The sequence below is a fragment of the Ipomoea nil genome, unplaced genomic scaffold (genome assembly GCF_001879475.1).
Source record: "Ipomoea nil cultivar Tokyo-kokei standard unplaced genomic scaffold, Asagao_1.1 scaffold0875, whole genome shotgun sequence".
Taxonomy (NCBI): domain Eukaryota; kingdom Viridiplantae; phylum Streptophyta; class Magnoliopsida; order Solanales; family Convolvulaceae; genus Ipomoea; species Ipomoea nil.
Window position 1 is genome coordinate 1 of NW_017617303.1, and position 14,440 is coordinate 14,440.

General features: G+C 33.7%; 2 protein-coding genes across 2 annotated transcripts; both read left to right on the plus strand.

The window, feature by feature from the left end:
- The first annotated feature begins 155 nt into the window (after nucleotides 1-155).
- Nucleotides 156-2,256, plus strand: LOC109178926. Its single transcript, XM_019328477.1, has 6 exons — nucleotides 156-331; nucleotides 833-928; nucleotides 1,485-1,612; nucleotides 1,680-1,767; nucleotides 1,842-1,962; nucleotides 2,119-2,256. Exons 1-6 carry the CDS (start codon nucleotides 156-158, stop codon nucleotides 2,254-2,256), a joined length of 747 nt encoding a protein of 248 aa, XP_019184022.1.
- Nucleotides 2,257-7,753: 5,497 nt separating this feature from the next.
- LOC109178927 lies at nucleotides 7,754-12,092 on the plus strand. The gene is made up of 4 exons (XM_019328478.1): nucleotides 7,754-7,935; nucleotides 8,024-8,949; nucleotides 9,051-10,268; nucleotides 10,432-12,092. Exons 1-4 carry the CDS (start codon nucleotides 7,754-7,756, stop codon nucleotides 12,090-12,092), a joined length of 3,987 nt encoding a protein of 1,328 aa, XP_019184023.1.
- Nucleotides 12,093-14,440: the final 2,348 nt, after the last annotated feature.

Sequence of the window (14,440 nt, forward strand, 5' to 3'; positions counted from 1 at the left end):
CATACAAAATAAGGATTACAACTTTTGGGATTACTTAACGTAATATGGAACAATTTGCTGATTCCTTAACAATTCTATAAATAGTGAATTACAGGCCTATGCATTCAACCACACGTTGCTGAACAACAAGTAATATCTCTCATCTCTCATACAGTATGTATCCAATGTATGTTCTTGGAAGTGATATCTCACCCTTCAATGTTACGAGTGCAATGAAGGTTCGCGTTATTCGTGCATACAATGTATCGGAGAGGACAGGAAGCAATGCAATCAGATGCAAGGAAATTGTGTTTCATGATTCTGAGGTGATAACAGATGCAAGGAAATCAATGCAATCTCATATTGAATATAACACTGTTTAATTTCAATTATATATATTTATTTAAATTTCAATATTTATATATTTATATATATATATATATATATATATATATATATATATATATATATATATATATATATATATATGCAGGGAACATTGGTACATGCCCACATCCCAAAACAATTGGTTCCAAAATTCATTAACAATTTTAAGGAAGGTTCAGTTTGGGCTGTTAAGAATTTCTTGGTCATCAACAACTTCTACACGTACAGGACAACCCCTCACAAGTACATGATCAAGTTCAATTACCAGACTATAGCTAAGCAATTCAAAAGAATTGAGTTTCCAAGTCAGATGTTCCGTCTCACACCATTGAGGCTCTAAAAGTTGAAGGTGTTAATGATAAGCTGTTGGTTGGTACGTATATTATGTTGAAATTACCTTTTTTTTTAAAAAAAAATTATTTTTATTTTCCAGTGTGTTAAATTTTGTTTTTAAATTTCATTACAGATGTAATTGGAAAGTGGCTGAAATATACTCACCTCAAGAAAAAATGATTTCTGGGAGAACAACTCGGCTTATAGACTTTATCATTGAGGATTTAAGGTAATTATTTAATATATATATATTTAAATCTGTATTATATATCAACTCAGGAAAAAATGATTTCCTGGAGAACAACTTGGCTTATAGCCTTTATCATTGAGGATTTAAGGTAATTATTTAATATATATTTAAATTAAGAAAGTCAAGTTGCTAATGAGATAATGTTAAGGGAAAAGGGGAGACCAAATCTTAGTCTGGTCATGATTGGTTGGATCAATCACCATGCCTGGGTGGAAAATTAAGGCATCAATTTATTATAGGTTTATCACCACTAAAAATCATTTCATGATAATATTATATCAACTTGAAAAGAAGTAGGATGTGCAATGGTGAAAGAGTAACGGAACCAGTGATCTCAACAGTTAAACAAAGGCACTCAAATGGAGACTTACAGTAAGAGGATTGCCCAAAGGGTTCCCAGTCTGTGGATCCCAGCATATAAGCTCCCCAATTTTACTTATCAATTATTAAATCTATATCTATATATAAAGTTGGGTACTTATTTATTTTTTGGTATTAAAAGTTTGAGAAATCTAATTTCCCTCAACTTTTACAGTGGAAATCAGATTAGGTGTACTCTATGGGATGATCATGTTGGTAAGATTGAGCCATTTTTTAATGCAAGTAGTCATGAACCAATGGTGGTGATCTTGCAGTTCTGTCGAATTAGGAGAGATGCCACGAGTAAGTACATATATACTTATATATACACTATTCTGTGTAAAATGTGTAACATTTGTTAAATGTCTAGATGGCGAGGTGAGGCTTTGCAGCTCATATGATGTGACACAAGTCCTTATTAACCAGCAATCTAAAGAGTTTTTGGAGTTTAGGGAGAGGTAAAAGTAATTATTTTTAAGTATTGTACTATTTTTTTAAAAAAAATTGTTTCTTATGACTTTACTATTTTTAGTTTAATTCTTCGTGGTGTGCAAACACCCATGAGGAGCATTGAATCCTTTCCAATGATGGAGCAGACCCAATGTAATGCTCAAGATATGAAAACTATCAGTGAAATTTACCAAACCAGAGAGGTAATTGGTTTGTGTTGTATAATAATAAAAATCTACTGTATTAGGTTTTAAAATTATATAAAAACCTAATACAGTAGAGCCACAAATGGTGTTGAGATTATAGCAACCTATCCATGCAGGTACTTATATGCATTTTACAACTTTTTTATGCTATAGTATGGGGACTACTGGGTTGCAGCTAGGATAGTTGCTATAGAGGATTCTGTCAATTGGTATTACAGTTCATGTAGAGCTTCTAGCTGTAACAAGAAGCTTGAGTCAACAGGTGGGCTATATTACTGTACAAAAGTGTGAAAAGAGCTGTCGAGAAGGTAATTTGAGATACAGGTTGAAGATCAGAGTTGCAGATTTAGAAGGAAATGCACCTTTTCTCCTTTGGGACAGAGAGTGCAATCAGCTATTGGGAATTTCTGTTGCAGAGTTGAAGTCAAGGCATTCAAATGTATATTTTTATAACATTTTAGTTCTGGGAATATATATAAATGTATTTTACAGTACGTGTTGTTGTGTTGTTGATTCTTAACGGGGAGATTTATTTTTTATTGTTAGGCAACTCAACTGATCCATCAGAATTACAATCCTTGGTTAAACAGTGCATGCTATTTAGGGTGGTCGTTAGGAAAGAACAATTTGAGAATCTCGACAACGTATTTTCTGTCATGAGGATAAACACTGACCAAAGATTGATTCAAGTGCATGCACCAGAGCTTCTGCGCATTCCTGACAAGTATTTGAGCTCCAAAGTTGACCAAATGGTGGAGGATGATGATTTTGAGGAGGTACACTTTATGTTATTTTATTGTAACGATTATTATGTGCAAATAATAAGTTTGATTTTTTTTTTTTAATTAGGAATTTGTTGAGGTTGATGAAGGGGAAAATCTTCTTGGGGTTGGTGTTGCTTGCAATCAAGATGATGTGGGTGATAGTTCAGTTGTAAAGAGGCGCCTTCTAGACGAGTCTTCATCAACCCAGACATCAAAGAACAAAGGGATTAAGGAGGAAAGTGATTGAATATAAATTGCTTTGCTGAGGTTTCTGATGCATGTGGACCAGGATGCCTGTTGGCATTTTATCTTTTTTTTTTTTGGTTATTGGGTTACAAAGACAGTATGATGCCTTTTGGCATTTCTTTTCTTTTTAATTTTGGTTACATCTGCTACTAGGGTCTTTGGTGGCTCAAGGACAAAAAATGGTACATGGATCTTTTAATAAATTGTGCCTGACTCAAGGATCGTTTTGCTTATTTTACCGTGGTTTGAAAAATTTATTGTTTTAAAATATTTGTGAATTGTGAATTTGTGAATATTAGGTTTGATTATCAAGTTTTTCAATCACCTCCTCTTCCAAGTAGGTGGTTGCATTGTAATCAAATTGTTTGGATTGTTGAATATTTTTTTGCAGTGAGTTCAAGTATTCCTAAACATATATAGCAGATGTGGTGATTAGCTGATGTGATGATTTGGTGATTAGAGTCCATGGTGAAGAAATTCCTGTGGATCTATAATAGTCCATTGTTTTTACATCGAGTGAGAAGCAGAAATATTTATAGATCTATAATAGATGTTTATAGAGAGTCCATTATTTTTTTTTCTTCGGATGTATAAATGTGTAGATTATTATAGTTTTGAGTTATACAATATTGTAAAGTATTGAAAATAAGTACTTTTGAATGTATAGATGTATAGATTATTATTGAAAATAAGTACTTTTGATAATTCTCATGATTGAAAATCTCAAATTAGTGCAACAATATCCTCAAATGATGTACTCAGAACATTACAATTAGCTTTTGTAAAAAAAAATTTACAGTCTAAAACTTAGTAATAAAAGACAACAATATAAAGTTAACTAATGCTGTGAAAAAAAATAATGTGCAACAATGTGAGTAAGAGGCCGAGAAATGGGAATTTCTAATTGACATATATGTTAATGAGCAATTGAGCATAGAGTGTATGTATAGTGTATAGTGAGCTTACAGGAGAGTGGTATTTCCTTCCAAGCCTCGCATGCCCTTTGCCGTAGTTTCTCGAGAGGGTAAACACCAGCCACGCAGAAATTAGCGGGATCCTCATGCCGCATTGTGTACTCCTTTAGGTATATCGGCTTGGCACAGTTTCTCGAGAGGGTAGACGTCATCCATACAAAAATTAGCGGGATAAATTATCAAAATATCTCAAAACTAATATTAAGAATTCTATGACAAACTAAGACAAGCAGCAAACTACTATGTTGTCTGAATGGAGTAGTTTTAACAGAGCTGACATTGTAAGAGAATTGTGCAAACTTACTTAATGGTTGGGGGAGAGTTAAGTGTTTGCATAGACCGTCAATCCCAGCATCAATGATGGAAGCCAGACCGAGGTATGGGTTTGCACATCCGTCAAACACCTTAACCTCAAAGTCGTTAAAGCCATTCGGAACTCTAGGTGAACTGGCTGTTCTTAGATGATGAGTGCACTACACCGTGCTTTCTGAACAAGACACCAAAAGACAAACAGACGAAGATTTCGTCTCAGAACTGAAATAATAAATATTTTTCCTTTAATATCACTAAGATGAACAGATGTTATGCTCAGGTTATCAACAGAAGTACACAAATATAGAGGATTAAGCAAAACCATCTCAGAAAAATGAGCTTTACTCTGTAATTTTAGGAAACACCGAAACACAAAACCTCACCCCTCAAAGCCCCTACCCTCCTTCCCGACTCTAACTCCCCATACATGCTCAGCACAGATAAGCAGGTTGTCAATTGAGCATCACATCACTCAATAATGGACAAGAACGCTGGAACCATCTGGACATGGGCATAAAGCCATAAATACAATGGAAGTTTACACTCACCAATACCCACAAATTTAGGCCCAAGTTACACACAGATGTGGGGTTTATTTTCATAGTATGGGAGATAGCTGCCAACATGATTGTCCTAAAGACAGTAACCTCAAAACGACATTGAGATCATCTTAAGTGAAATACTAAAAGCTTCTTCATTTAGCACTTTATTAAGAGAGTTATTAAATATAAGGGCCTAAGGGGAAGCAAAATGCTGAGCAGCAATATTAAACGGTAATAATAAAATTCAACATTCACTTTCTAAATTCATAACATTCACGGTAATGGTTGACATCAACTCACTATGTATGCACAAAAACTGGAGTACCCATATACTCTTCCACCCTTCTCCATTTTTATCTTTGTTTTCCTTTTCAGAAGGAAAACTGGAACATTGAAAAAATTAAAGAGAGCAAATAGAGATGATGGGTTAGGTATGCCATGGTTTAGGAAGTTTACCTGCAATCGAATGTGAGGCCAGTCTCATTTTCCTTCCAAGGCTCCCTCCCCTGCCATATAATCTCGGCTGTGGACTGCATCAAATGCAACCGTTAATAAGGACTAATAAGCCACAAACTGTTCTCGGGCAGCAGAAAAAACTAAACAAATGTTCTAAAACCTTTGCACGCGAGATTAGACTTGCAAAACATTGGTCATAAAATAATATTTTAGAATTTTTACTAAAATATATTATTTTCACGGTCAAAAAATACTAATTTTATTTTCGACATTTAACACTGCAAAATATGAATAGGCAACACAATTAATAATCAAATTGGTATTTAGAATCCAACTATTAGTATTCCACTAACTGAACAGCTGCTATAAATCTAAGCTATCACTACTTTAAAGCTATTTAGTGAGAAATGAAGAAACTTACAGGTTCTGTTTGTATAGGATCCAAGCGAAGGACTGCTGAGAACCACAGAGGTCAGTCTAACATTCATCTCTTCTTAAAGCATTATAAGTGGTGTAATAGAAGTACGAAAGCTATGCGGAGTACATTCATCCCTATCTCATCAAATCATCCCAATCCTCTCTCTCTCTCTCTGTTACCCGCCTCAGTTGCGATCTGACCATTTCCCATACTTTTCATGCTGATCTGACTATTTCCGCATTGAACAACCCGAACCCGTGGATGTTTCGTCATCCAGTGATCTCAGTCTCACCCTGGACCTCCCCTCTAACCGAACCAGTGGATTCATACTTCATAGTGAAATCTCAGAATATTTTAGGATCTATGAACTTGAGATGTGAAAAAATACATAGATCCACAACCTTGAGCTTTCCAAAAAAACATATCCAAGTAGGAGAAGTAGAAGCATCTTCTTCGTTTTGAAAAGTGTAGAGAGAGACAGAAATGGTGAAATGAGAAGCTTCCCGAGAGACATATCTATTGACTATCATTTTCTTTATTACTCCGTATTATTATTATTATTATTATTATTATTATTATTATTATTATTATTATTATATTATTATTATTATTATTATTATTATTATTATTGGCGTGGGGATTATTGTTAACATTTTTTTTATTTAATGTATTATTTACTTTATAAAAACTATAATTACCATTTTTTACATTGTATAAATAATATTAGTCAATTATAATATTACAAAACGAATGGATAGAATTTTAATAATATTTCTTTTGTTCATCTATTTATATTTCTGGGGGTAATATTTTTTGGTCTTTGGGTCAATAAATTACATTAAATAAATCACAGTAATACTTTATTTAAAAAACATTCGAACCAATCTTTTTTATACATTTATTTTTCTATTTAGTTATAGTTAGTAAGTTAGTATTATTATTAGAACATAACAATATTTATAGAATGTTATTTTCTTTTATATTTTATAGTATTTAATTATTTAATTATTATTACGGTATAAAATAAAAATTATAATTTCCATTTGTAGTCAATTTCCTTTGCACTTATCTGTAGATAACATTAAATATATTGTTATATATATATATATATATATATATATATATATATATATATATATATATATATATTTATTTATTTATTTATTGTTTATTTTCTCAGAGAATGAAATTGTGTCAAGTTCTAAGATAAGTAAAGCTTCAACCAGTGGAGGTCTATGTGATATTACAACACGAAATCATATCTACGGTGTATTTCAAGCATCACTCTCTACCCCGTTGCGTATAGTTTCTCACGGTTAGACTTAAAGTCTTTTTTTTTTTTTTTTTTTTTGTATGTTATTTTTTGTAATGTGAATTATTAATTTTTTTAATGTCATCATTTGTAGAACGCACATTAATTAGTTCATCAATCCACGACATACATCATGCGTCAGACAATGGATCATCTACACGTACGAATATTCAAAATCAAAATTTGATATATATAAAAAAAAAACAATGAAAGTATATATTCTGTTCAAATTTACTTATTATTATTATAACATCTAATAAGATGTTAATTCTATTAGGATGTGGGAATGGTACAATAAATGATGTGCAAATGCATTTGGAGTCAAATTGTGATTCAGCTCTCCCGACTCAAAACAACTATCCCAACCTAAGTGTAGAAATGGATGAAGTGCTTGGTCATCAAACAAACACATCAAACATACAAGATGGTTAGTTTATAAGAATTTGATTGTATAAAGTAAATATTATCTCACAAATTCTTAATATTCTATACTACAATTTCAGTTGAATCTGTAGACCTTGGTGACCCGGACGACATATGTGAGCATTGTGGTGGTTTTTTTTGGTACGAGGAAAGACTCTACAAGTCAAAAACAAAAAACACAGTTAAATACTCAGGATGTTGTGTGAACGGGAAAATCAAACTGCCTAGAAACACACTACCTCCAAAGAAGTTATATGATCTTTTTTTTTACATTGAGTGAAAAGCAGAAATATTTTCTTCAAAATATAAGATCGTATAATAATATGTTCTGTTTTACATCAATGGGTGCTAAGATAGACAGGACAATAAACAATGGGTCATCCCCTCCAATTTTCAGAATCCATGGTCAGAACTTCCATCGTATTGGTAGCCTGATTCCACCAAATGGGACCTATCCGAAGTTTGCACAATTGTATATTCATGATACTGATAATGAAATTAAGAATCGTATTGCTTCTGTCAGGTATAGTACATGATGCCACAATTTGTTAATTTCATCAATTCATTTAACAATTACTTTAAATAAATATTTTCTTTATTCCTCTATAAAGGGAGAACATAGCTACACAAGATTTGCATGTTGAGGTGGTGGAGGACATTAAGGAGGTTTTAGACGGGAATAATGTGTTGGTTAAATCATTCCGTATGGCCAAGGCAGAAATTGAGAGAAATCCACGTGTAGAGATAAAAATGAGATTAATTGGTAAGAGAACTAAAGATGCAAGAACTTATAACCTACCAACGACGTCAGAGGTTGCTGCACTTATTGTTGGTGATTTAGATCCATCCATAGGCCACAGAGATATTTTGGTTGAGAGCAATTCCGGGGTGCTTAAGCGAATTACTGAATTAAATCCATCATACCTACCATTGCAATATCCTATTCTATTTCCTTATGGGGAAGATGGATATAGAGAGGATATACAGTTTGCAACCAATGGTTCTAACAACAACAATGCAAGGCAACGTATATCTCAACGGGAGTATTTTGCTTATCGATTACATGAAAGGTTAGAAGAGATTTCTACCATATTGTATGCTCGGAGGTTATTTCAACAATTTATAGTGGATGCATACACAATGGTTGAATCTGCCAGGCTTATATACATAAGGACACACCAAAAATCGCTGAGGTGCGAAGCTTTGAAAGGACTGACAGATGCATTGACGCGAGGTGAAGTACAAGCTAGCACCCAAGGAAAGCGAATACTTTTACCATCAAGTTTTACGGGCGGAGCAAGGTACATGATCCAGAATTACCAGGATGCAATGGCCATTTGTAGACACATTGGTTACCCCAACCTATTCATAACGTTCACGTGTAATCCAAAATGGCCCGAAATACAGCGGTACATTACCAAGCGAAATCTCAATGCAGAAGATCGTCCGGATATTTTATGCCGTATATTCAAGATGAAATTGGATTGTCTAATAAAGGAAGTAAAGAATGGTGAGCTTTTTGGTCCTGTGAAATCAGGTATATATTGAATTCCATTAAACGCTATGTTTTTTTTTTTTATTTTACTTTTGTCTACGTATATCATGTTAAACTAATGGAAGATTATTATGTAAATGTAGTTATTTACACCATTGAATTCCAAAAACGTGGACTACCGCATGCACATATTCTAATATTCCTCAAGAACAAAGTTGACATGACGAGTCCGACGTACATGGATTCAATCATAAAGGCTGAGGTACCAGACAAGACAATGCAAATGAAATACTACAATGCAGTCGAGGAATTCATGGTTCATGGACCATGTGGAATCGCCAGAAGGAATTCTCCGTGCATGGTTAATGGAAAGTGTTCAAAGCACTTCCCCAAACAATTTGTAGCAGAGTCTAAGTTTGACCAGGATGGGTATCCAGTTTATATGCGTCGGGACAATGGTAGAACAGTCAAGAAGAATGGTATAGAACTAGACAGCCGATATGTTGTCCCGCATAATAGATATTTGCTTTTGAGGTACAAGGCTCATATCAACGTAGAATGGTGCAACCAGTCGAGATCAATCAAGTACCTCTTCAAGTATGTCAACAAGGGTAATGACCGTGTCACAGCAGAATTCTACAATAGTACCATCGATGAAAACGGTGAGGAGGTGGTGGATGAGATTAATATGTACTATGATTGTAGGTACGTTTCAGCATGCGAGGCAGCCTGGCGACTATTCAGTTTTGAGGTCCAATATCGGACACCGGCTGTTGAAAGATTAAGCTTCCACCTTCCAGATTGTCAGTCCATTGTATTCGCTGATGATGAAAATATTGATAATGTTTTAGGTCGTGAAACAGTGGGACAAAGTATGTTCAAAGGATGGTTCGAAGCCAATAAGAAATATGAAGATGCACGCTCATTAACATACATTGAAATGCCCAATAAATTTGTTTGGAAGAGAGATATTCGAGAGTGGCATCCAAGAAAGAAGGGGTTTTCAATTGGTCGCATCTTCTTCGTACCTCCTGGTAGTGGTGAAATATACTATCTTAGATGTCTTTTGAATATTGTTCGTGGACCAACCAGTTTTAAAGACATTATGACATTTAATGGGGTAGAATACATGACATTCAGGGATGCATGTTACGCACGTGGATTATTAGATGACGACAAAGAGTATATTGATGCAATTGAGGAAGCAAGTTATTGGTCATCTGGACATGCGATGAGAAAGTTGTTTGTTATACTATTGCTTTCAAACTCATTATCCAGACCTGAACATGTATGGGATGAGGTGTGGCATCATTTAGTCGAAGATGCTGAATTCATGCATAGAAAACAACTAAATAAACCAGGTTTTAGAATCGTGCATAAAACATATATTTAATTACATAATATATTTAATTACATATATATATATATATATATATATATATATATATATATATATATATATATAATATAATAACTAATAACTAATAACTAACAATACTATTACTTTTTTTTTTTACTTTACAGATTTGATACTAAAAGAGTGTGAGAAAAAAAACTTCGGTTTAATTGAGCTAGAAAAATTGTTGATAATACACAATAAGTCTCTTAAAAACTTTCCTCCGATGCCAACACCTAACATGGATGATTCAAGATTGGTTGATAACATTTTGTTATTTGAGGAGTTGAACTATGATCGCGAAGCACTCCAAGCAGAGAGCGAAGAATTGGCATCAAGATTGACTGATGAGCAGAAAGAGATCTACAACACAATCATCCAAAATTTGTCTAATGGCAGTGGTGGACTATTCTTCGTTTATGGTTACGGTGGTACTGGGAAAACTTATCTATGGAAGGCGTTGTCATCAACATTGCGAGCTAGCGGTGATATTGTTATCAATGTGGCATCCAGTGGTATTGCGTCGTTGTTACTTCCTGGTGGTCGAACCGCTCATTCAAGGTTTTCCATCCCTATTGCAATAAACGAAGACTCCACATGTAATATTAAACAAGGTAGCCATCTAGCCGAATTAATCGTCCGGAGTAAATTGATTATATGGGACGAAGCTCCTATGATGCACAAACACTGCTTTGAAGCATTGGATAGGACAATGAGAGATTTGCTTCAATTTCAAAATCCCAACAGTGCTGACCAAACATTTGGTGGAAAGACGGTGGTGTTTGGTGGCGATTTCCGGCAAATATTACCAGTTGTACCAAAAGGATCTAGACAGGATATTATTTCTGCAACAATCAACTCATCGTATCTATGGAACAATTGTAAGGTTTTGAGATTGACAAAAAACCTTCGATTAAATCGAAGCATGCCGGGGATTGACATGAAAAAACTAGAGGACTTTGCAGATTGGATTGCGAGTATAGGTGATGGAACTATGGGTGGTCAAAATGATGGTCATGCAGAGGTAGAGATACCAAACGAACTGTTATTACCATCTAATGGAGACCCAATTACCAACATAGTTGCAAGTACGTTCCCTATGTTCATGTCTGGGAATTCAGATTCCAGTCTTCTTGAAGGTCGAGCTATATTAGCCCCAACCCTTGACGTCGTTAACTCCATTAATGAATACATGAGTGATCTGCATACTGGGGATAGTAGGACTTACTACAGTTGTGATAGTGTGTGCAAATCAGACTCAAATGGCACCTTACTTGATGATGTGCACACTCCCGAGTTTCTAAATGGTATAAGGGCATCCGGCATTCCAAACCATTGTTTGAATTTAAAGGTCGGGTCACCTGTTATGTTGTTGAGGAATATAGATCATTCACTTGGACTATGCAATGGAACTAGGTTGGTTATTACGAAGTTAGCAGATCATGTGATTGAAGGAAAAATTATGTCTGGAAACAACGCAGGAACCAAAGTGTTGGTCCCCCGAATGACTATGACACCATCAGATCCGAGATTACCTTTTAAATTCCAAAGAAGACAGTTTCCTTTAATGTTGTCCTATGCAATGACAATTAACAAGAGTCAAGGACAAACACTATCACACGTTGGCTTACTTTTAAAGAAACCAGTTTTTGTTCATGGTCAATTGTACGTTGCTGCTTCTAGAGTGAGCAATCCAGACGGATTGAAAATTTTAATTTGTAGTGACTCGAACAGTGTTAGTACGTCAACTACTAACGTTGTTTACCATGAAGTGTTTAATAATGTGTAATATTGTGTTCTTTACATATTATTATATATAGAATGATGACAATTAGTTTTTGTTAAACATCAAATTGTTATTCATATTTTTTGGTTAGACAAATACCTTTAACATAATTGGCGTCCAATAAATAAATTCATTTTAGTCAATTGAAATACTACAAACAAATCGACAAAACTTAACCGTGCATCGCACGGGACAATACTAGTATATGTAATTGTTAACTTGTGTTAGTTGAGGGTATGTAGATGATGAATTTAAAGCTTAGGCTGCAAAACTTTCAAGTTAATAAATGTTCATTGTACTTTTAGTAAAACCATCTATGAGATAAATTTTTTTTTTTTTTTTTTTGAAAGGCATCTATGAGATAATTTATGTATGTAGACCTAGTGCTATGGACAATCATTATTGTGTGGATCATATTTTGTCTATTGTAAAATAACGTACATTTAGTAAAAAAATAATGTACATTCAGTACAAAAATAATGTACATTTAGTATATTAAAAATGTACTTTTTTTTCTTAAAAAAAAAAAAAGGAAAATGACACTTTTTCCCCCTAAGTTATATATTTATAGCACTTTTCCCCCCTCAATTATTTATGTGAGCACATTAGCCCCCTCAATTATTTTAAAAGTGGTAGTTTTTCCCCCAAATATATTAAATTGACATTTCTACCCTTAAAGTAAACATTTTATTTATTTTACTTCTCCAACAAATTATTGCGTATATGTAGCGATTACCACAGTTCGGTTCGAACTGAACCAGACACTATAGCAATCGAATTAAAAGTTTTCAGTTATGATCCAGATCTAGAACCCAATATTTGGATTTCAATTTATTAAATTTAAGAATAATAAAAAAAAAACTGGATCATGAACCGTGAACTGGCGGTTCCGGATCCAGTTCGCGATTTTGAACCGTCTTTATTTTAAAATTTTATTTTTTATTTTAAAATAGTCTAAATTCAACAATAAATGTATTTTATTTTTTCAGTTCGGAACATGAACCGGTCATTCCGGTTCGCGATTTTAATAAACTCTAAATATCGCGTTTTGATTATAAATTGTAATTGGAATATTTTGGTTTGGTTACTATAGTATCTGTTTGGTTTGAACCAAATTATAGTAATAATTTGTTGGAGAATAAAAATAAATGAAATATTTATTTTAAGGGTAAATATGTCGATTTAACATTTCAGGGGGAAAAAGAGTCACTTAAATAATTGAGGGGAAAAAGTGCTATAAGTATATAACTTAGGGAAAAAAAGTACAATTTTCCCAAAAAAAATGTACTTTTTGTTATGGTCCACATAACATTGTGTAGACCGGGTTCCACACAATAATTTGCCATGCTACACCCTGTAGACTGGACAGTGATATGACGACTCATAGGTCACTTCTTTCTTTTTTGATTTGTAAAGCATAGCTCCCTTCTTTCTACTCATTAAAATTGAACTGGGGTGGCGCCCACCATAGAAATTCAATGAACTTTATGTAGTGCCGTAGTGGACAGTGGTATGACTCATAGTCGTCAGTGGCGATTTTTAAATTTTTGTTCTTATAAATAAATAAGGTCATTCCAAAGTCATAATATTTAAATTAATACTGTAATTTTTCTAATAATAATAATAATAATAATAATAAGATGGTAAAATGAACTCGCAAAGCAAAACGGCACATAGAATTTGAACCTCTAACCTCAAATTGAAGTACTTTAGACACAGATTTCTAACATTTTTACATGGACTCTTTTAAAATTAATTGTAATTTTTTATTTTTTTAATTTGGAATAAGGATCAAATTAGTCATCGAACGTAACGTGAATATGCAATTGAGCCACTCAACTAAAAAAAATGCAATTAGATCATTCAATATTGTAAAATTATGCAAATTGTCCCAAGTGACCTACAATGGCAAGTTACCAACAAGTAATTAATTAAAACTGTTAAAAAGAAATTAAAAATTATTTTAAAACAAAAGAAAAAAAAAAAAAAAAAGACCACCAGCAGCTCCCGTGATGGCAGGTCATCGACGGCGGCCTTCTCCGACCTCTCTTCCCCCGATCAGCATCAACAGCCTCCTCTCGTCTTTCTCTAGGGTATACATGTTTTCTAAGAATCAAGACCTTCTTTTTTCATATACGGAGCCCAATGGCTTGTCAATGTATTTCTAAAGCTTTCCATGCATATTTAGAGAGTGAAGATTTCATTGGGAACTAACATAGTTTTTCTGATAGGATTGTGCATGGCAATTCAAGTATTTTTATCTCCTGACTTGTCCGGGTATGTTTCTTTTCTAGAAAAAAGCTTCTGTAAACCCTTTTCCTTGATGTCTAAAACTCATATTTAATACTTGA

What these genes read in the sequence shown, in the direction of transcription:
- LOC109178926 (XM_019328477.1), top strand. Translation starts at nt 156, where the DNA reads ATGTATCCAATGTATGTTCTTGGAAGTGATATCTCACCCTTCAATGTT. An exon ending in TTTATCATTGAGGATTTAAG is followed by an intron (nt 929 to 1,484) that starts GTAATTATTTAA and finishes CAACTTTTACAG; the next exon opens with TGGAAATCAGATTAGGTGTA. An exon ending in AAATTTACCAAACCAGAGAG is followed by an intron (nt 1,963 to 2,118) that starts GTAATTGGTTTG and finishes TTTATGCTATAG; the next exon opens with TATGGGGACTACTGGGTTGC.
- LOC109178927 (XM_019328478.1), top strand. Translation starts at nt 7,754, where the DNA reads ATGGGTGCTAAGATAGACAGGACAATAAACAATGGGTCATCCCCTCCA. An exon ending in TTTTGGTCCTGTGAAATCAG is followed by an intron (nt 8,950 to 9,050) that starts GTATATATTGAA and finishes ATGTAAATGTAG; the next exon opens with TTATTTACACCATTGAATTC. An exon ending in AAAACAACTAAATAAACCAG is followed by an intron (nt 10,269 to 10,431) that starts GTTTTAGAATCG and finishes TTTACTTTACAG; the next exon opens with ATTTGATACTAAAAGAGTGT.